We start from the raw sequence: 22546 nt of genomic DNA, 5'->3' as shown, positions 1-22546 counted from the left end.
CATCCCGGCCTACTGCTGCATCTTGCGGATGATGTCGGCAGAGACGGGCGGGTGGAAGTTGATGGTGTGGTGGCGGAGGCCCTGAGATGTTTTGTAGCTCTTCCCGCATCGGCACTTGAAGGGTTTGCGCACTCGTATCTGGGTTCGGTGGCCATTTTTAGCGTGGTACTTGATCCCGTTCACATTCTGCGAAGGAAATGCAAAGAAGTGTTGAAAAGTTGTCTTTTTCCCACCATTGTTTTGCAAGACAACACTGCTACACTTATTACGACTCAGAACACCAAAGAAGAAGTCAATATTTCTGCTTTTGGCAAAAGAGGGCTTCACTCTTCCTGCTTGCCACCTCTTCGGGAGGGGAAGTTCAAATGGTTACAACAAATCCGCTTCTCTCTCTCTTTGCATGTTCCCCATCCTGCCTACTGCTTGAGACTATGTCATCATCGCCCAGAACCCCATCACTCACGTCAGCAACGCAATTTTCTCAACCTGCACATAATTTATCCCGACCACACGCCCCAGATGTGAATGGAAAATGCAGTAAAAACCCTAAAACATTGAAAAGGACTGGATGTATGCATTTATGTTGACATGCTGTAATGTTCAACCAACACCCTATTTTCCATTCTCAGCAGCAGGATATTGTGATTTTACATCTGTCTAAATTGAGTTACAGGGGCAAAAGCGTTAAAGCATCAGAGCTCTGAGCTGTTCTTCATGTTCATCATGGTCATGGGCCATCAAGGTCTGGGCATGGTAGGATGGATTCACACCACTGTTAAAAGGAAAACTCCTGCGTTTTATAACCTATTGTTAAGAGTGCAAACGAGCAATGAGAAGCAGAATATTTTCAACTGATTCAGTTTTGAGCAGGCTAGCCTCGGGCGACTGCCGCACACCGAGCTGCAATGTAATCCTCTGGGGTGACGGCGCTCGCGTGTTAACATCCACAAAATGTCTGAGAACAACTTCCGAGAGGAAGACGATCCCAGTAGAGTCGGTTAGTATCATAGTGTTTGACCTTTTTTTACATTCTATTTTGCACTTCTCTCCGACTCATTTCCACTGTCGTCTTTCTGCAAAAACTCACTTCGAGTGGGAATACAGAGTGAGACTTTTGCTCCACGTTATAAATGGATTGATTTCTATACAATTCAATAACTGATATCATGGCTGAGGCTTTTTAGACTCCTCTCCAGACACTCCGAGCCCATTCTTGAGATTTTTGAGACTTCAGCGAAAACATGTCCCACTAAGAAAAGAGCTAATTCTGTTGAAAATGAATAACATTTTCTTGTTTGAAATAACCAGGGTTGATCATCTGAGGATCTTTTGCACAAATGTAAATTTTTTTTCATATGTTTGTTCTTAATTTTATAAATTATGATCGGCCCTGTGATGGCCTGGCGGCCTGTCCAGGGTGTCTCCTCGCTTGCTACCCAATGACTGCTGGGATAGGCTCCAGCATCCCGCGACCCTGAAAGCAGGATAAGCAGTTTGGATAATGGATGGATGGATGATTATATGATAGCCAAGTACCCACAAAACCAGTTGTCTCTGACAGGAGACAGAAAAACCAGTGTTTTTCCTGCCATTATAAAACGTTTGTGCAGCACCCAAGTTAATTGAATGGGAAATATGAAAAAAAAGTATTTAATATGCAGCGCTGAAGTTAAAAAACATACCTGATAAAAACATTTTGCCTGTCAGTCTGTGGATGTGCAGCCTTCTAGGTGGACCCTCGCACAAATGCGACCAAATATGAACTTGCACTTTCCAAAAAGTAAGGGTTTGCTATGCGACCATTTTATTCTAACCCTGTCTTTATTTTCATATATAATAAAGCTGGTTAAACCGTTTACGGTCACGCATGCACAACTCGCATGTACGGTTGACTCAGATCGGGCACTGACAAGAATATGCAACACTCCCTGTTTTGACTGCAACCTAGAGGAAGTTGTTCCTTTATATCTTTCACATTTTTTGGATTATCAAAAGTCTTTTAATAATTTTTGATCATGTCACTGCACAATCCGAGTCAACCATAGATGTGAGTCACGCATGTACACACACGCGCACCGTTGACTTAGATCAGGCAGCGACACAGACCAGCGTTAGTCGAGCGAGCTAGGGTAAATGAAGAGAGGGAGTGGCTATAGCGAGAACAAATGTTTTTAATCACCGCAAGTTCCGCCACCACGAGAGGTTCTCCATCATACAGTCATGACTGTGCACAGAAAATCCTAGGCTGATAGGTCCAGTAGATTGCGAGATTAGCTGCACACACACATGCCAGGGGGGCCGTGGCGACCATACTAAAATTACTGCCCCCCGCCCCCAACTTAGAGAAGCCCCGGTCATTCTAATGTCTATTTATTTTGAGATAAACCCATGGAAATGAAAAGCCATATTGGTCATTATTAAATTATACAAATCATTGGAATGATAAAAGTAATACAAATTTGAGTATGAAATCTGATGTGGTGTATTGTAACTGCATCAGAACTTTAGGTCAGACATTTTTGCATCCATAATTCATAATTTTATTCCATAGAATACACAAAACACCTAGAATTATAGCCACTTGTACAGTTGTTTAGCTACCTAGAATCCTGCGAGGCTATGATTCAAAGAGTGGAAGATACTTGTAAATAATATAAATCATTATATGCTGGACATACACTACCGTTCAAAAGTTTGGGATCACCCAAACAATTTCGTGTTTTCCATGAAAAGTCACACTTATTCACCACCATATGTTGTGAAATGAATAGAAAATAGAGTCAAGACATTGACAAGGTTAGAAATAATGATTTGTATTTGAAATAAGATTTTTTTTACATCAAACTTTGCTTTCGTCAAAGAATCCTCCATTTGCAGCAATTACAGCATTGCAGACCTTTGGCATTCTAGCTGTTAATTTGTTGAGGTAATCTGGAGAAATTGCACCCCACGCTTCCAGAAGCAGCTCCCACAAGTTGGATTGGTTGGATGGGCACTTCTTTGAGCAGATTGAGTTTCTGGAGCATCACATTTGTGGGGTCAATTAAACGCTCAAAATGGCCAGAAAAAGAGAACTTTCATCTGAAACTCGACAGTCTATTCTTGTTCTTAGAAATGAAGGCTATTCCATGCGAGAAATTGCTAAGAAATTGAAGATTTCCTACACCGGTGTGTACTACTCCCTTCAGAGGACAGCACAAACAGGCTCTAACAGGTACTATTTAATGAAGATGCCAGTTGGGGACCTGTGAGGCGTCTGTTTCTCAAACTAGAGACTCTAATGTACTTATCTTCTTGCTCAGTTGTGCAACGCGGCCTCCCACTTCTTTTTCTACTCTGGTTAGAGCCTGTTTGTGCTGTCCTCTGAAGGGAGTAGTACACACCGGTGTAGGAAATCTTCAATTTCTTAGCAATTTCTCGCATGGAATAGCCTTCATTTCTAAGAACAAGAATAGACTGTCGAGTTTCAGATGAAAGTTCTCTTTTTCTGGCCATTTTGAGCGTTTAATTGACCCCACAAATGTGATGCTCCAGAAACTCAATCTGCTCAAAGAAGTGCCCATCCAACCAATCCAACTTGTGGGAGCTGCTTCTGGAAGCGTGGGGTGCAATTTCTCCAGATTACCTCAACAAATTAACAGCTAGAATGCCAAAGGTCTGCAATGCTGTAATTGCTGCAAATGGAGGATTCTTTGACGAAAGCAAAGTTTGATGTAAAAAAAATCTTATTTCAAATACAAATCATTATTTCTAACCTTGTCAATGTCTTGACTCTATTTTCTATTCATTTCACAACATATGGTGGTGAATAAGTGTGACTTTTCATGGAAAACACAAAATTGTTTGGGTGATCCCAAACTTTTGAACGGTAGTGTAAATGAAACCTTTGTCATCAGCTAATAATTAATATGTAGGTTTAAGCAAACCGCACCCTTGATTTATTGGTGATGATGCATTCAAATTTGAATTTGATAGGCTAGTTAATGATTCCTTGGCTGATCTCATGTGAATATCATAATCCGATATTCACATGAAATCCGCTAAGGAATTAAACAGTATAATTTATTATACACTATAATATAGTGTCTTTACCTTTGTATTGACTTGTGTACCCTGAGATTCCTCTATGCTGTATAGCCTTTTTAATGTGCCATCTGCCCCCCCATAAATATTTTCTGCAGGTGCCACTGCACCCACACACGTGACCAAACTCATAACCCAAGAATCAACAAGAAAAAAAAAAGAAAGAAAAAAAACAGAGCGGATGCTACAGTGAAGAAAATTCAAAAACCCCTCCATCAAGAAAACCCTTCTCTTCCACAATTCTCCCATTCAAGAAAGCTAATCAAAACAAAAATAATTTCCAGTCGCCCCGCAAGTCTGCCCAAAAATCAAAGAACCTGACTCTGTCAGGCAGGGTTCTAAACCGTAGCCCACATAGTTCAGGACTTCTACCATAATGCTGCACGAATGACAACTGACAAACAGGTCACGATAACATGGAAGAAAATAAAGCGTCATGGGCGCCGTGTGGCTTGGCCGTCTATTCTGTTGCCCACCAACATGAGGATCGCTGGTTCGACTCTCCGTGTTACCGCCGACTTGGTCGGGCTTCCCCAGACACAATTGGCTGTGTCTGCGGGTGGGAAGCTGGATGTGGGTATTTGTCCTGGTCGCTGCACTAGCACCTCCTCTGGGCAGTCGGGGCGCCTGTTCAGAGGAGGGGGAACAGCATGATCCTCCCACGCGCTACGTCCCCCTGGTGAAACTCCTCTCTGTCAGGTGAACAGAAGCAGCTGGCAACTCCACATGTGTCGGGGGAGACATGTGGTAGGTCTGCAGCCCTCCAGGATCGGCAGAGGGGGTGGAGCAGCGACCGGGGTGGCTCGGAAGAGTCGGGTAATTGGCCGGATACAATTGGGGAGAAAAGGGGGGAGCCAAGAAAATAAAGCATCAGAGAATGATCCTGACGGACACAATGTTCCAACCTCCACAGGGAGTTCATCCAAAAAGGAACCAACTTTAAAACTCAGTTATTCATCCTTCTGTGTTTTACGCCCATTCGATGGCACAGCACCAAAACCATCAGATCGAAACGCATGCCAGTGCCAATACCATGAAAATGCAAAGCTGATATTTGAGGTCCTATGAGCATATGGTATCGTCAAGTCTAGCAAACTGGAGAAGAGTTTGGGACCTGTGTGTTGCTCTCAGACAAGCGAGGCATGTCCTCTGCACTCCTGCACCCAGTGTCTCCACAAGCGCACACTTCCCAGCCCACAGCAAGAGCTGACCGATGCTGAGTGGCAGCAATGAGAACAAGTTCTGGACCAAACAGCAGATGGAATTCACCACAACACAGGACTTGTGAAGCACACCGGCACACCGGCAAAGCTCATCAAACTGTACGAAGACCAACTAGAGTGAAACAACACCACATAGATTTGGTTCAGAACCAGTCGGGGGAATATCGGAGCATGATACAGAACTGCAAGGAAAGCACTGTAATTGTGCATGTGGACTTGTCTGAGACGTGGAATTGAGGTACCGTCATGCCATTTTGCTCAGAACCTCCCACAGCTCAATCTGCACACTGGCATGCACTACACAAAAGAAGAGGAAGCAGGATTTTGTACGATATCAGAATCCAAGCTATATAAGACTAAATATGAATAACTGGCTTGTCATTGTGTCTGACCGTGTTGACAAAAACCAAGTAATGACAGAAAAAAACACATTTTATGAGACAATTACAAAATCAGGAGGTTGCACCAAAATATTGCTTGATTGACACCTTGTTCTAGAAACATACGGACGTGCTCATATTTGTTGGTAGCCTTACAACTCATTGAAATACTGCTTCTTTCCTCCTTGAAAGTGATGAAATTAAAAGCTATTTTGTCACTTGCATGCCTTTGGTATGTCATAGAATGAAGCCAAGAAGCTGTGAAAGAGATGAATTACTTCTTGTTCTACATAGATATTCTAAAATGGCGTGGGCACATTTGTCGGTACCCCTTTGAAAAGATAATAACTGGATTATAGTGATATTTCAAACTAATTAGTTTCTGTAATTAATATCACATATGTCTCCAACCTTGTAATCAGTCATTCAGCCTATTTAAATGGAGAAAAGTCATCACTGTGCTGTTTGGTATGAACATGGACCAGAGAAAGCAAAGGAGAGTTGTCTGAGGAGATCAGAAAGAAAATAAGGGCGTCCGGGTGGCATGGCGGTCCGTTCCGTTGCCTATCAACATGAGGATCGCCGGTTCGAATCCCCGTGTTACCTCCGGCTTGGTCAGGCATCCCAACAGACACAATTGGCCGTGTCTGCGGGTGGGAAGCCAGATGTGGGTATGTGTCCTGATCGCTGCACTAGCGCCTCTGGTCGGTCAGGGCGCCTGTTCGGGGGGGGATGGGGACCTGGGTAGTGTGATCCTCCCCCTGGTGAAACTCCTCACTGTCAGGTGAAAAGAAGCGGCTGGGGACTCTACATGTATCGGAGGAGGCATGTGGTAGTCTGCAGCCCTCCCCGGATTGGCAGAGGGGGTGGAGCAGAGACCGGGACAACTCGGAAGAGTGGGGTAATTGGCTGGATACAATTGAGGAGAAAAGGGGGGGGGGGTGCAGAAGAAAGAAAACTATTAAGGGAGAATCGTGGTAAAGGTAAAGGCTATAAGACCATCTCCAAGCAGCTCGATGTTCCTGTAACAACAGTTGGAAAGGTTATTAAGAAGTTTAAGGTCCATAGAACTAGCCAACCTCCCTGGGGGCAGCCGCAAGAGGAAAATTGACCCCGGATTGAACAGAACGATAGTATGGATGGTAGAAAAAGAACCAAGGATAACTACCAAACAGATACCAGCTGAACTCCAAGGTGAAGGTACGCGAGTTTCTGATCACACCATCCATCGCTTTTTGAGCAAAAGTGCTCCATGGAAGAACACCCAGGACGACTCCACTTTTGAAAGAAAAACAAAAAAGCCAGACTAGAATTTTCTAAAATGCCCATTGAAAAGCCACAATCCTTCTGGGAGAATGTCCTTTGGACAGATGAGTCAAAACTGGAGCTTTGTGGCAATGTACATCAGCTCTTCGTTCACAGACAAAGAAATTAAGCTTTCAAAGAAGACAGCACCATACCTACAGTGAGACATGGAGGAGGCTCGGTTGTGTTTTGGGGTTGCTTTGCTGCTCCTGGCACAGGGTGCCTTGAATCTGTGCAGGGCACAATGCAATCTCAAGACTATCAAGGCATTCTGGAACGAAACGTACTGCCCAGTGTCAGAAAGCTCTGCTCATGGGTCCTCCAACAGGATAATGACCCAAAACACATAGCAAAACGCACCCATGAATGGATAAGAACAAATCACAGGACTGTTCTGAACAGCCCTGATCTGAATCCCATTGAACATCTCTGGAAAGAGCTGAAACCTGCAGTCTGGAAAAGGCATCCATCAAACCTAGGACGTTATTTGGTGAATGCAACCACCCTGAAAGATTAGACTACAGCTTGATGTGAAGCGGTGGGCTGGACGCCAGCTTGCTCAATACTGAACCAAAAAGGAAAAAGAGTCTGCTAGCCATTGCTCAGTTTGACTGCTAACAATGGGGATGTAGGATTTAGGTTAAAAAAATGCAGTTTTCCTTTTAGTACCACAGCAAACTTTGCATGGACCACAGCGCTCTGATCAAGTGTGTCGATTTCATAAAAACCCAAGTTAACTTAAACTCCAAATATATGTACTCATTTTTATTACATATGTGGACAACAGGTAACAAGTTGCCTTGCTAGAACGTTTGTCCCACATCGCTGCCTAAAGATGGTGTCTACATCCTCAGGCCTCGTCTCAGGCCTCGCTGTCACCGCTGAAGAGCTTTTGAACAGGACACTGGGCCCCAAAACTGCTCCAGGAGCATCGCCTTGCACCCTGACCACTTTGGAAGAAAACCTGTATATAAGCTCTACGCATCATTTGGAGGAATACTGTACAATAACCCCCCCAAACCAAAAAACAGTTAACCTGTGTACCGCATATTCAAGTTCACGGTCATTGACCACCGAGTTTACACACACCTAGTACTTTGTCTGAGTCGTATTCTCAACACAAAGACACAAGTTTGTGCTGCCATTTGTAAACTTGCAGATGAAAGTTGTTCTTATGGTTACGAACCTAACTGAGATATCTGAAGACATTTTAATTTTGTAGTTTCACCACTAATTTTGAATAACTGATCAGCACTTGAGGTGACACAGCGAGAGGGAATGCTGAGGTGGACCGTGGGGTGCAAAATTGTGGTAAAAATGATAATCATGATTATTTTGCGATCATGATTATCTGTGTATTTAAACATTCCAATGTACAAATCTTCAAATCCAAATAATGCTTTCTTCAAACCGGAGAAAGGGAAACCCAGCGGGAATAATCGCACCTGGGCACCACTGATTAATTGTGGAGGCCATTATGGAAATCGCGGTTCATATACGATCAAACGTGCGGCCCTAGTTGGACCTACCTTGTATCTCTTCTTGCAGCCCGGGACGGGGCAGGCGAAGGGCTTCTCGTCCCCCCCGTTCATGCACATGGAGCTGAGGATGGACTCGGAGCTGATGGCGCTCTCTGTTGTCCACGACTCATCGCTGTCCGACTCCTCATAGTCTACCTCCTCTTCATCACACTCGCTACCTGTGTGTGTGTGGGGGGGGGGGGTGAGAGCAGGCAGACAGACAGTCAGTCAGTTGGCACTTCAGTACCAGACGCTTGATCTCACACACCCTGGTCTCCAAGAAGCAGTGATTTATATACGTCTGCATGACTAATCTCTGGAAAAGGCATCTCGGTTTCTGAGCTTTTGGAATATCAGCCCACAGTAGTTGTAGTCTCAGTGTGTATTTTGGGCTCGAGTTCCCATATACGCTACTTCCTTTGTTACTGTACCCAAGTTTGCGGACGGACTCGAGCACGCTAATTGTGGGAAAGAATTTTGGCCCCCTCTTAAAGGTCTTAAGGTTAGTTAGTCGCTATTGTATTAGCATCGAACTAATAAGATGTTTTGTAAGCGAGGGTTTGGCTCCCAAGCCACAGCAGCCAAAGAGACAAGACTTAACAGAGAAGAAAGCAAATAACGCCAACTAGGAACATGGGAAAATATTAACAGAAACAAGCTAAATAAATGCCTGAGAGACGGCTACGCAGCGTGTATAGACAATAACGCAAATCTGCTCCTGTCGTTTCACAACTTTCAAGCGTTTCAATACTGAAGCTGTCTGAAGTTTTTGTCTGTATGATTTTAAATGTTAATGTAAAACAAATGCTAAGTGTGTAACCATTGCTGTAAAACCTGCAGCCATCAAACACTGGTAGCACGGGGGGGGGGGGGGGGGGCGCTAACCGCCGCCCCATACAAAACGAGGGAGATCTCGGGAGCGCCGGCCGTCTGAACAGGGGGCGTGTTATGAGGGCGATGAGGCTGCCGTCATGGTTACCTGTAGGCGTGCTGCTGCGGAAGGAGGAGGAGGGGGTGATGGGTGGGGTGACCGGAGGAGTGAGGTTGCCGCTGGCGTGGCGAGGCGGGGTGGAGACGCTGCTGCGAGACAGACTGCTGGTCAGCGACAGGGACAACTTGGGCTGCCCCTTCTTCTTCTGGGCCTCGTGCTCCCGCCGCGCAGCATCCGTCATGAACCTGGCGTTCCGAGGGCAGAGACACACACGGGCTAACAAACCGACTTCCGACGGCGACCTTTTCGGGGAAACGAGAGGCCGTCTCGCCCCGCGCCCCGTCAGACGGCACGAGGGCCGCCGGGCTTTCATGAAGAGCTCAAAGGTTCGCTACTGTACAGTAAAACACATGTTTGAAATCTATATCGCTGCATCCATTCGTTCCCATGAAAGAAAAATCTTAAGACCGAAAGTTTATGATGGATGGTAAAGTCAAATGGTAAATGTATGTCATAAAAACAAAATGTTCACACAGACATTGTTAAAGCAAGAGTGGAATTAACAGATTTAGCAGAAACCACATCAAGATGTGTTTATAAAAGCGGGGATACAGCGGCGGGCCCTCTTGTACACTGGCTTGTTGCATAAGGCCCTTTTAAAAATCACAATTCAAGAGCTATCAAAGAGGACTGGGATGAGCCCAGGGTAATATAAAAACCAACTACCAAATGCCGGGGCAATTAATCCGAGCGGGCCGCCAGACGAAGCTTAAATCTGCTTATGGAACCGCGTGGTGGCAAAACCCCGGGAAGGCCACAGTTCTGGATATGGACCGACGAGGCAGAAAGCTGCATAGGAACCTTTACGGGGCCAAGCGCTCACAACTTTAATGGCTTCATTATTTCACATCTTTTTTTTTTAATGGATTCCTTTATAACCGAGACATAAATGCGTTGGATTTTTATTTTGGTGCGAGGAGCACGGAGTGCCAAAATCTAGCATCGTAACCGTCAGTGAACATGATCACCTGTTAATATAGCTGAGGGCGACGTAGGTCGGCTGCTGCTGCTCCTGCTTCTCCAGAAGACGGGGGTCCGTGTCTGGAAGGGAGAAGAGTTCGACACGGGTTAGGTTAGAGGTAAAGGTTAGAGATGTGAGCGCCCCTCCCTTTATTCAAAAGCTGCCATTTTGTTTTGTTGTTTCTTTAACTGCGTCAGTGTGAGAGCGGTCTGAGGCCGGCAGTGGAAGCCGGCGGTGGAAGCCGGCGGTGGAGGCCGGCGGTGGAGGCCGGCGGTGGAAGCCGGCGGTGGAGGCCGGCGGTGGAGGCCGGCGGTGGAGGCCGGCGGCTGCCGAGCTCGACTCGTGTGACGGAGTGGTGCTGAGAAGGAGCACGCCCGTCCCGTCCGAACCTCCCGCAGAATAAATGAGGGAATAAGAAATGTAAGCGTGACATAAAACAGCAGACAGTGCGGGAAGCGGAGCGGCGCTGCCGGATATTGAGCAATTCCCAATTAGCCCCAACGCGGCGTCACGCGCCGCTGTCTAGACTTGCAGTTTTGTCGAGCAAATAGCTGCCGGTGATCCACCACAAAGCCATCTGATTTCCACACTCCCCGACACCGGGACAACTCGACAAAAGAACTCTTCTTTTAATGGAGAAACAAACAAACAAGGCAACGATCTAAACACAACAGAGTCTTTTGTATTAATCGAGCGAGACTGTTCCTGAGTTCTCCTTCAAGTTTTACTGTTCGCCGGCTCCATCCATCTGCCGGTTTGGACATCCGAGGATTTTGCCGTGGTGGGATCCACGTTTTTGCGTATCCTAGAAAGCAAACGGCAGCCGGTATAGTATAGAGTATGTATATTTCCCATCTGAAGAGGAGCTCTCTCACCCCCCCCCCCCTTCCCTTTTTAATGCCCTTGCTTGGGGCTGCATATTACTCATACGAGACCACACTCAACACACACTGTGCTTTCCCATGCTGACTTCCAGACATCCAGCTTACGCCGCAGCGCAACGATAATCAGCCATCCATACCCCCGAGCTGGACCAGGCCCGACTTCAAACATCACTGCTGACAGCCATCCATGCGGGGAGCGCCGATGTTTTAAGGTGCCTCGTAAAACAACGCCGTGTCTTCCCCCCCTGCCGGCCAGGGGCCTACCCGCCCCTGACCGAGCTGTGAAAGACTGCTACCCCCATGTGGTCAAAGCTATCGCTGGTTCTCATTTACAGGTTCATTCATACACAGCAGTCGGACCAAATGTCTGTGGGATGCTGCTGAATCTCGAGCCCCGTGTGGCACGTTGCAGAAGTCTGCAGCACGGGGACGCTGGACCCCCCACATGTCGGCTCGGGCCGTCCCGACGCTCTGAACAGCGCCGCCACATGACACCAAGCAAGAGTTTGAAACGAGGGGAGCTGTTGTCTACTCTGGATTTGTCATCCTCTGTTCATCCTGCCCCCCCCCCCGTTTTTCACCCCTTTCTTCCCCCCCTGTGTCGAGATGGGCTTTATGATGGTGTTTCACCTGATGTTCTTCCCATTCCCAACATCCGACAACGTCCAACGGCCGTTGGGATGTGTACATAGAGTGTGTGTGTGTGTGTGTGTGTGTGTGTGTGTGTGTGTATTTCTAATATCCTACATGTATTTATGACTTCTGAGAAAGCCTAACATCTGTGAATCCGGTGTCTAATAATGGTTTTGGTTTGTCATGTCGTGTACCGGGGGGGGGGGGTTATTTAGGGGTATACATCCAGGAGCACCGACACACCTGCTTGTCTGGATGTGTGTATCCCAACAGAGGCCATCTGAGGCCAAAACGTCAATTTAACCAGTCTGTACTTTTGGGAGCGTTCGCACAAGTTACGTGGACACCATTCCCTCCGTCCTGGTGTCCTGCTCGGTCCGGCGCCTTCCGGCAAAGCATGTGGGACGTGTCCAACACTTCCCATCAGCTGAATTTTTGAGCCTATCCACAGCACAGTGACCGGGGAATGTGGGTGGCCATATAATCAATCTGCATATTTATTGATCTACTATTTTTTTATTGATATATATATATATATAATTTTAGATATTTATTGATAAAATTGAATGATAACTGAAATATTGATCATATTTATTGATCAAAAATTAAATAATGTACACCCAAGCCTACTTGATGCTTAAGAAATAGCATGCTAATGAGGCACAGATTGGTTAATTGGCTGAATAATGTTGGGTTTCATGTTGGAGGAAGGAAGGTTTTGAGATGCCGGAGTAATTTCTCCACATAATAATTATAACAACTGTACAACTATTAATGGGGTTGACTTATTACGGAATAACCATGACAGAATTAAAAATGTGTAGCACACTTTGTGAATTTAAAAAAAAAAAAGCTCACAAATGATAAATATATACCGGCGGTATGAGGATAACGGGGTGACGGGATGACTGACATGACGAATGAAACGTTTGACTTTGTATTTTGGGGCCGAGGTTTTGCATCGTTTTCTTTTGGTACGAGTTAAAAAGGGTCGGCGTAATAAGCCTACACCTTTCCGCTCAATAATGTGTATTCTTTGGTCATCTGATATAGTTTGTTACGATTTATCGACGTATGTGCGAGTTCTTGCCACACTTCTTTCTTTTTCTTCTTCTTTTGTTTTCACATTTTCTTTTTCACACTGTTCAAATAAGGACCGGGTGAATAGTTGGAATAATAGAACAACAGTATCAGTATATTCCAGCCATAACCACAAAGGGCTCCATTAAATGATAATAATAATTAAGAAATCACATAAAAGAAGGAAAAACAACAAAGAACGTCCAAATGACTAAAAGTGAAGGTACAGATAAGAGAAAGCGACTCATGGGGTGAAGGTTTATGGCCTTCCTGCGGGAAGCACCCCCCCCCCCCCCCAAAAAAAAGGGCTGTTTTTCAGCTCATTTGTGCTCATTTAAGAGTCTGGATTCTCTGTTGTGGTTTCAATCAATAACTGTCAAATCCAGGCAGCTGATGCGGTCTGAAGGCCCTCGGCGGACACTAAACCCGTCGCTCCGCAGAAGCGGCCCTGGGCGCGAACGCCATGTGACCGGGTAACCTCTTAAAAGGTGTTTCCGAGCAGCTGGGGGGGGGGGGGGACTTCTTTTTGCTAGGCCCTGAGCCCCCCCCTCCCCCGCCATATAGAATAAAAACAAAAAAGTAGGCAGGTTGTAGATGGAAGAAAACAGTATTTCTACCGGAAACACAAAAAAAAACCAAAACAACAAAAACATTTATGTGGCATAAATTGATGGTAGACATACACACACAGACACACACACAAACACACAACGCGCACACACTTAATTAATTCTTACTGGGGTAATGGTTCACAGATGCACCACTCTTGCCGTGCATAAAGGAAACACATAAGACAGATTGCATCCAGGGTTTTAGCGGTACAGGCTACCAGCCTAATCCCGCCATAAAGTGTGCTAAAGGTAACGTTAACCAGTTCAGCCGAACCCCGAGTCACGTTCCCAGTTCCGAGGCAAGCGCCGTAAAAGTCGAGCAGAAACCCCGAGGAACGAAAGGACGCCGGCCTAAGTGGAAGAGAGGGGTTAAAAAGGAGGAGGGGAAGAAGAAGAAGAAGAAGAAGAAAAAAAATCACGAGCGTCAGCCACTCGCAAAGATTAAGGCACCACGTAATGGCAGGTTTTTCAGCTGCTGGCAGGTAGACCTTAAGAGCAGCCCAAACCTCAGCCTCAAAGACCCAGGAGGCTTCTTTCAATCCTAGGCAAGTGTTTCATTAATGGCGGATTAAGCCACAGACAGAAGAAGGACTGCACACCTCTCCCTCCGCTCTCCGAAGCCCGCTCCTAGTCATGGAAACATAAAGTAAGTAAGACACATTAATAACGGCATTATTCCCCTGCCAAAAGCCGGAGGCGGCGAGGAGAATGTTGTGAGCCATGTGTGTTGGTATGTGTGTGCGTGAGCACACGAGAAGGAAGAAGAAAAAGAAAAAAAAAATCCTCGCTTAAGAGCCCTAATGAGCAACCGGGAGTGGAGGGGCGGGAAGCTCACCAACCGCTCCCAATAGCCGCGGATCAATCCCTTCCCACACACTGTAAATCACACACACCTCTGCTGGGGACCCGGGGGGGGGGGGAAGGGGGGGGCCAGCGGGGGGCCAATCCCCCACAGACCGCGCTATTCTTCCTTTTTTTGGGGGGGGGAGGCCACCAGGACAGAAAAGCCCCCCCCCCGCCCCTGCCCCTGGCTTTAAGATTAAGGGCCGGGACTACCAGCGCTTTGAGGGAAGATGGAAACCCCTCTAATCAATCCACACAGGTGGTCCACCTCGGTGGTCGACTCACGGGAGCCTTCTGGTAGACATAACTGTATTTGTTTGCCCCCCCCCCCGCCCCCGGGCTGCAGACGCATCAACATCACTCCTCATAAGCGCCGAGGTTTGTTTACACAGCGAACAATTAGTGAAGGTGAATTAATGAGTGACGGCGGCACGAGAAGACGACCGCATCAGCATAGTTGTGCTGTGTGCGCGTATGGCGTAGAAATTAACGCATTCATTTTTGCAGTTATTTTTGAAATATTTATGACCTTAAAAAAAATTAACGCAATTACGTTTTGTTTACTTCCTGCGGCGGGCTGTGCGAGGCCGTTCCACAGGCACGCCGGGGGACCGGGTCGTGCACGGTGCCAACGCGGTCTCGTATCAACTCGTAAAACTCGTCTGTATCTGGGCCTCGGACCCATAACGCGTAACGCGGACTTGAGAGCCGCCTTTCCCTTCCCTGCTCCCGGCCGGGCTGGTACAGCCGGTAACCTTCGTCTCCTCTTGCTCGCAGCGGGAGGCTTTGCTCGTTTCCCGGCCCTCATCCCCTCATGGGGATGTCCTGCCACGCTGGGCTACTGGGGCGCAGAACGGGGTTCTGTGATGAACACGTGATCAACGTGGCGGCTTCACAAAACCTTAAATTCGACCGGCACGTTAACACACAGGCCCGGGTTTTGTTATTGTGTATATAATATATTGTAAGTGTGTATTTAAGAAATAAATAAGAAATAGCACTATGACCCGACCCTGGAGAAGTGGCTGATGATGAGATGAGATGAGATGAGATGAGATGAGATGACATGACATGACATGACATGACATGAGGAGAAATATGCCTTTCAAACTGACCGTCAGTTTTGATGGCCTTGATGGCTTTTATTGGAAGTCTGTAGTTCTCAGGAGAGAATCTGTGTTCAAAGTAAAGCTGCTATTAAACAATAGTATTTGAGGGTCCGCGGTGGTGTAGCGGTCTAAGCGTCGGCTTTGTGTCGGTGCAGTTGCCCACCGGGGACCGGGGGTTCGCACCCCGGTCTCGTCAGATCCGACTATGGCCGGACTCGACGAAGCAGCGATAATTGGCAACGCCGTCTCCGGGAGGGGGGCGGGGTCGGCTCGTGTTGGTCACGTGAATGCGTCTCTGGGGGTGTGGGGAAAAAGCAGTGGTTCGGCCTGGATTCGCCTTGTCACGAAAGCGGCGAGGCGTCTCCTTCGAGACTGCCGGCCGGAGAGACGCGGTTGGCGAACGCATGCGGTACGAGGGTGGGTGTTGGAGCTAAAATAGGGATCGATTGGCCACTAACTTGGGAGAAAAAGGGAGAAGAAGAAAACAACAAAAACAAACAAAACCCAATAGTATTTGAATTTATATATACCTCCTTAGTGCTGATTCTACATGAATTCGGTGGTTTTACATTTAAATATCCATCATTACGGGGGCGCCCCGGTGGCTCACCTGGTAGCGTGGTACCGCATAAGGCCGAGTCCTTAGCGTGGCGGCCCCGAGTTCGGCCTGCACCCTTTGCTGCATCTCATCCCCTCTCTCTCCCCCGCCTTTCCTGTCTCCACTATCGCTACCAAATAAAGGTGGAAAATGCCAAAAAAAATAAAAAAAATCCAAGCTTCAGTCTTAAGGGAAAAAAAGCAATTAATCGTGATTAATCACAGCAAATTGTGCGATCGATTACTTATTTTTAAATCGATCGACATACATATATTATATTTAAATAAATCTACTGCAACGGTGACTCACTGGCAGAGCCACACAAGAGCACAACACATCATACAAGAACCACGTCCTCATTAGGGCCCCTGTGACCAGCCCACAACAGGAAACCAAGGGAAGATCACACAACTAGCCTTCCTAAGGCAACAGGGGAAGTGACGCCTAGCACCCCTTCATTACCCCTACCCACCCCACAACCCCCCCCTCCCTCCCCACACCCTGCACCACCCCCACCTCTGAACATGGCTTGCCCCAGACTCAGTCACACCTCTCTCCCTCATTTCCACCAGTCTCGGGGCCTCAGTCCGGACCCTCTGGGGCCAAGTGCGCCGTGGGGTAGTGCAGAGTGGCGAGCATCATGGTGACATGTTTATGGCGCCTCTAAGCAGCGGGGAGCATTTCCAGGAGTGGTGGCACAGGTAATTCATTAAGCTATGACCTCTCATAGAGGAAATGAAACTCGTTCAAGCGGGCATGTGTGAGCTGCCAGTGCCGGTTACCGAAATAGCCCAGTGAGACTGAAAGACTATCTTTAGTGCGGTCCGGGAAATTGAATTGGGTACCCGGGCAGACACGGACACGCTAACAAACACACCAGCATCAACGGAACATAAAATCCAGTTCATAAAACATATCCGATATATCGGCTAGTTCAGTACACCAAACCAGGCACTCGGGTCATGTGACACAAACACGGCCTGCACATTACCCCCCGCGAGGGAGCTTTGGTAGGATCCAGCAGCTCTTGGCCTCGCTATCTGAGCAGAGGAACAGCGGTACTGGTGTCGGGGGGGGGGGGGGGGTGTGGAAACATAATTAGGTCCACCAGGTGCAGAGATGGGAGCACTGCTTACTGCTTCCCAAATTTATTACTTCCGTTCAGATTCTGGGGGGTGGGAAGGGTGGATTCCGAAATTTCTCTAAATGAGCCCCCAGTGAGGAGAAGCAACAAACAGGCCCATTGTTAGCGCGGGCCAATGGGACTCTTCAGGCCGTCGTTAGACCAGGCCCTGGGCTGTGCAGCTACACCCAGGCCTAAATAGCATGGCTTCTATTCGCCCGTGGCCTTAGACGGGCCCGGGAGCCCGGCGACAGGGTAAACACTCCGGCGAATGGCGGCACGCCGTGTGTTTTCATACCGCGCCAGAATACGGGGCCATTTAGGAGGCAGCCGTGCATGCATTGCAACACGGCCCGGCTTCAACGTCAAACATTTTGCCCTCCCCAGTAATTTACACAGAGCTGCTTCTGAGCGTTCGCCATAATCTGCCACCGTAAACCTGGCCGAAATGTCGAAGGCGGGTCTGGACGGACCAGCCGTGCACTCCCGATCCCGTCTCTGAACCGGTGCCATTAGGATGGGCCAGAGAAAAGAGCAAGTCGGGAAGCTCGAGCGCGGCCAAACCGTTCCGACTCTCCTCTGTCATCATCGAGCCAGGATCCAACCTCAAGTCCCGTTTCAAACCTCAGGAACAGCTCATCACCATTTGTACCGATAACGGGCTTTGTTTGTACGGGTCTTAAACCAAACTGTGGCACGCGCAACTGACAATTTGGATTTCGGAGCTTTTCTGATCTATCTGTTTGAATTTCAAAGACCCGTTACGAGTCACCGCTGGACTCGTTGGGCTTTTTTTTGGTTCAGGGGGCGAGCAGCACCACAACAGAAGGATGAGGAGATACTGGAGCATCTGAAGTACCTCCCACACCACCAAAATATCCCTTTCAGTAAACTACCAACTGTCTTCTGAACAAACCCCAGGCTAGGTGTTTTACTGCATGTTTTGCTGTGGCCATATAAGGTAACGGTCCTCTATCGACAGCCGAACAGCGCCACCTATCGCCGAGGGAGTCAACCCGCAGGCTTGCACGGGAAACGGGGACAAGAATGTGAGCTTGTTTTCCAGGCGCCTAATTATAAAGGGGGAATGTGTTTTAAGCAGCAGGCCACCAGATGAGGAGGAAGAGAGGCCAAATCAAGCACCCTCTCTGTAATTATGCTTCACAGGCACTTGGCAGGACGCGCCAGATTTCGCACTTCTCCATGCAGGCATAGGCCAGTGGACCAAGGGGTGGGGGCGGGGGTGGGGGTGGGCTGCAGAATTTTTTCCACTCAAGGCCAACTAATTGCCTCATTATTCCCCAATAAGTCATTTGGAGCCTTTTTTTCCCTGGGCTAACACCTCGGACACATGCACGGCACACCAGCCGCGGGCGGGGGGGGGGGGGGGATATTAAAACAAGTCAGGCAACAAACAAGGACAACACAGAGAGACAAGGCCATGTCAGCTCCGACAGCAACGGCCTGACATACACCGAACTTGTGTGGAAACGCTTGGACCCAAAAGTCTGAAACCGTTTCCAGGGGACCGAGCTGGTTAAAAGAAGCGAACCCCTCGATGCTTCTGGAGATGAGACAGGAAGCAGTTCTCTTCACAGAATCACGTCATAACCTGGATCACGCATGCAGATGTGAACGAGTTTCAAATCCTCTTGTGCGATTTCGAGGTAATTTATCAAGTATCCTGATACAAGATGGTGAGAGTAGGGTGAAGGCATTCAGGTGTTGGCAAGAACGATAGCGAACAAGTCCGGTGACATAGAAGTGCCACTAGAAATCAAATGACCCATCCTTTACTAAATCCCAATCCATATTTATCCATTAATGTGGATACAAAAAAATTTAAATGGAAAAAAAAGCAGAAAATGTGATATTAAGTGCAGGAATTAAGCTAAATCTCCATGCTGTGCCAGTGGCCCGTAGCCCGAACTGTCATCTAAACTGAATGCGACAGGCATCTCCCTCTGTTGGCTGCACAACTCCAATGCAAATAACAAGTGTTTACGGCGACTTCCAGGACGATATAATAAACAGATCCATGCTACTTCCAGAAAGAAAACATCCTGCAGCTCCTGGACACATGCTGTATTAGTGGAGAACATATGAGCTCAGTTCACATTCCCAGGATCTGTCTCTACGAAGAAACCGCCACTGGATTCTGGACGGGTTTAATCAAGATTTGTCTGCATCGCCGACGAGCCACAGGAATAAATCTTACCAGAAATATGACCTGAAAATAAAAATGACAGTGCAACATTTTTTTTTACAGGATGGGTCCATCAACACTTCGTTAGCGAGTAAATAATGGCTTGGAAACATAAAGGCATACCTCTCCCAACAGAATTGCCCCACAGCGTTCTCTGATTCACAGCATTCCATTCCTCTGGCCAATGTGGAAGAAACAGAACAGTACCAGAGGGGGGGGGGGTGAAAAAAAGGGGGGAGGCCGTGTACTTGTGTTTTTATTATTTTTAACTTAACACCTTTCCTTCCCAAAATTAGATTGGGGAGTTTAAAAACAACAAGCATATCGCCTAAGTGCAGAATTGAAGTGAAGCGGGGGGGGGGGGGGGGAGCTGTGGCCAATAACCTCTTGAGGACAAACTCTCAGGAGAGTCAGGAATTCATATCCGCTGCTCCTCGAGCTGCAGGTCCTTGCATGCACACAAAAACTGGTATAAACCACTGCTTTGGGGGTTATACCCAGATTTCAGATTACTACCCTCGGCATGCCGTCTTCCTCCCCCCGTTCCATTGGTCTTCTGCATGTTTGTTTTAATATTTCCACTTTGGTGCACACTTTAAGGACCAAGCGAACCAAACTGCCCTCTGGGCCCGCACCGTTACAGTACGCTATGAATCATAACTGCGGCGATGATATACACCCCTACACGTTAGGCTGGAGGCAATTCTTGTACGGGACAGAGCATCTCTTTTCCCAGCAAAGCAAAGAGGCAAACCCTAAAATGTCGGTATTTATATCTTCCAAGGGGTCTCGTTTTTTGGTATTATACAGATTAGGAGAGAGCCGGCCCAACCTCGGATTAATACAACACAACGGCAACATACAATATGACGTGGTATGATAAGTTGAGCCACACTACACTCACATGCTCAGTCATCCCTGCACAGGTTCACACATCACCATGGTAACCACCACCTATTGATCAGCATCATGTCATTTATCCTCACACTCCTGCAAAACACAAAAGTTCCCCCAAAAAGTATTGCGTGGTTGAGTGAACTCAAGTGTTTATTATGGGATTGTCAATATCATGTCGTCACCGGGCAAAGGCCACTTTTAAGGCCCGACTTTGGCCGAATGATGACATGTTATGACAAGTTGTAGTCTGTAGGCTGTCAATCAATGTCAACAGGACATTCAACATGGTTATGGCTATATCATCTTCCCCCAATAAATCCTTCAAGCAAATATGGGCTAAGATTTGAACCCAGCTGTGTGAGGGGTGATTTACGTGAAGCCCCCCCCCCCTATCCTGAATCCCACATTTCAAACATCCCACTAAGACTACTTACGTTCGCTCTCCTTCCAGTAAGTGGACATACTACGCATGCAGCACCACCCTGGTGCAAAACACCACACCACCGCCTGAGGTGGGGATACACCACCAATTATTAGTTTGTGTTTGGCCACTTGAATGCCATGAATTAGAATGGCATCCGGTATACACATCACCAAAGGAAACATTAATAGTTCACAATAATTAGTGATGGATGGAAGAGACGTCAGTTCATTTAGAGTGGGGAGCAAACGCAGCCAAATCCCTGACGACTGCACGCTTCGTGGAGTCGATTAGAAACGGGCGAGTCCGTTACAAAGACCGCAATTCCTTGTCCGCCTGATGGGGAAGAGAAGAGGGCTACTCCCTCAACGACTCGCAAGCCACATGGCAACCGAGAGCCGGCGTGTTTGCCTCGCCTGCCGGTCAACTCACGACGCCTCGGAGGCGGCTGTGCGCGCCGGCCTGGCGCTCCATGTCTCCCCCCCTTCCCCCCGCGGCCGGCCGGCCGGCCGCTCCTCCGCTCGGCGTGCGTTAACTTTGCTCCGCCAGCCCGCTTACTGCCGCGGCTAAACGGCGCGTCAGCACCGGGGGGGGGGGGGCGGCTGGTTACAACGCTTCGTATCCATAAAGATGCCGCGAACGTGACCGGCTACCCCACCTAGCAACAGGGCTGTCAGGACGCAGGAAGGGGCTTGCTAAGCTAGCCCGCTTAGCCCGCTTGCTAGCTTGCAAACCTCGGCCATCGCCGCCGAACGCGGCGCCCTATTTTTCGGGTCGGCTCGACGGCGCTTACCGATGTGGTTGTCCTCGATGTGCACGATAAGTTCGCTCAGCGATTCGAAGTGGAGTCCGCAGCCCCCGAACGTGCAAGCGTTGGAAAAGAAGGAAGCGGCGGCGATGCCTGTCATGGTCGCTGCTGCATCGAAAACGAGGGCGGCCGTGGCGTCGAGCTAAAGAGACAGCAGGGCGAGCAGCGGTGCGAAACAGCTGGCGCGCAGGGCGAAGAGCGCCGCGGCTCCTGCGGTGATGTTGGCAAGGGCGGCGGAGGATGAGGGAGGGGCCCAGCGCGTCCGCCGACACCCGTCACCGCTACCTGTTGGATACTGCCAACTTTGAGAAGCCATCGCTCTGTGGTAGTTATAGCAACGGCGACTGTTATTCAGATGGAAGTGATACTTTTTGGTCAATATGAAGCGAAGGGATCGGCGTTGCGCTCCGGTGTGAGACGCCGACAGAGAGGGTAAAGGGAGATGCTATCGGGCTGCGGCATTAAACGTGACCAGCTGTTTCGGTTTGCAAGGTGTCGTGGATTTATTTACACACAAACACACGAAAAATGGGTTTTTTAGTAATCAGTCGAAGCAGAGCCCTCATTAGGGACACGTTAAATCGGAAGCGGCGGAAAAGGTTCCTACACCTCTCCCGTGTGGCCGCAGGGTGGCAGTGTCGGTCAATAAATGCTCCGCGTTCTTCTTCGCGCGTCACTCAGGGCTGCTTCCGCAGCGCCTCCAGGTTCCTTTACTGCTGGACTTGATGACGCGCGACGCCCAAACACAAGCAGCCGCGGTGTACTGGAAAGGTTTAAAACAGGTTACGACACAGGCCGCTTTTGAGTATCAGCCCTCTTCTGGATCAGAACCGAGCAGTGCCCGATGTTCTGAGCAACTCGTTCACTTCG

At 48.2% G+C, this 22546-nt stretch overlaps 1 protein-coding gene across 1 annotated transcript; it reads right to left on the bottom strand.

The window, feature by feature from the left end:
• On the bottom strand, positions 1–22137 carry jazf1b (JAZF zinc finger 1b). Its single transcript, XM_056286745.1, has 5 exons — positions 21662–22137; positions 10471–10543; positions 9491–9687; positions 8521–8690; positions 1–186 (listed from the first exon to the last, which is right to left on the bottom strand). Exons 1-5 carry the CDS (start codon positions 21774–21776, stop codon positions 10–12), a joined length of 732 nt encoding a protein of 243 aa, XP_056142720.1. The 5' UTR covers positions 21777–22137; the 3' UTR covers positions 1–9.
• Between the last annotated feature and the right edge of the window lie 409 nt (positions 22138–22546).

This window comes from Lampris incognitus, chromosome 9 (assembly GCF_029633865.1).
Source record: "Lampris incognitus isolate fLamInc1 chromosome 9, fLamInc1.hap2, whole genome shotgun sequence".
NCBI classification, from domain to species: domain Eukaryota; kingdom Metazoa; phylum Chordata; class Actinopteri; order Lampriformes; family Lampridae; genus Lampris; species Lampris incognitus.
The sequence above is the reverse complement of the archived record's forward strand: the minus strand, read 5'-3'. Positions and strand labels throughout refer to the sequence as shown.

Coding starts and splice junctions, on each gene's coding strand:
- jazf1b (XM_056286745.1), bottom strand. CDS start 21,776: ATGACAGGCATCGCCGCCGCTTCCTTCTTTTCCAACGCTTGCACGTTC. Junction 9,688..10,470: donor GCCCTCAGCTATATTAACAG/GTGATCATGTTC, acceptor TCGGAACGCCAG/GTTCATGACGGATGCTGCGC. Junction 8,691..9,490: donor CCGCAGCAGCACGCCTACAG/GTAACCATGACG, acceptor ACACACACACAG/GTAGCGAGTGTGATGAAGAG.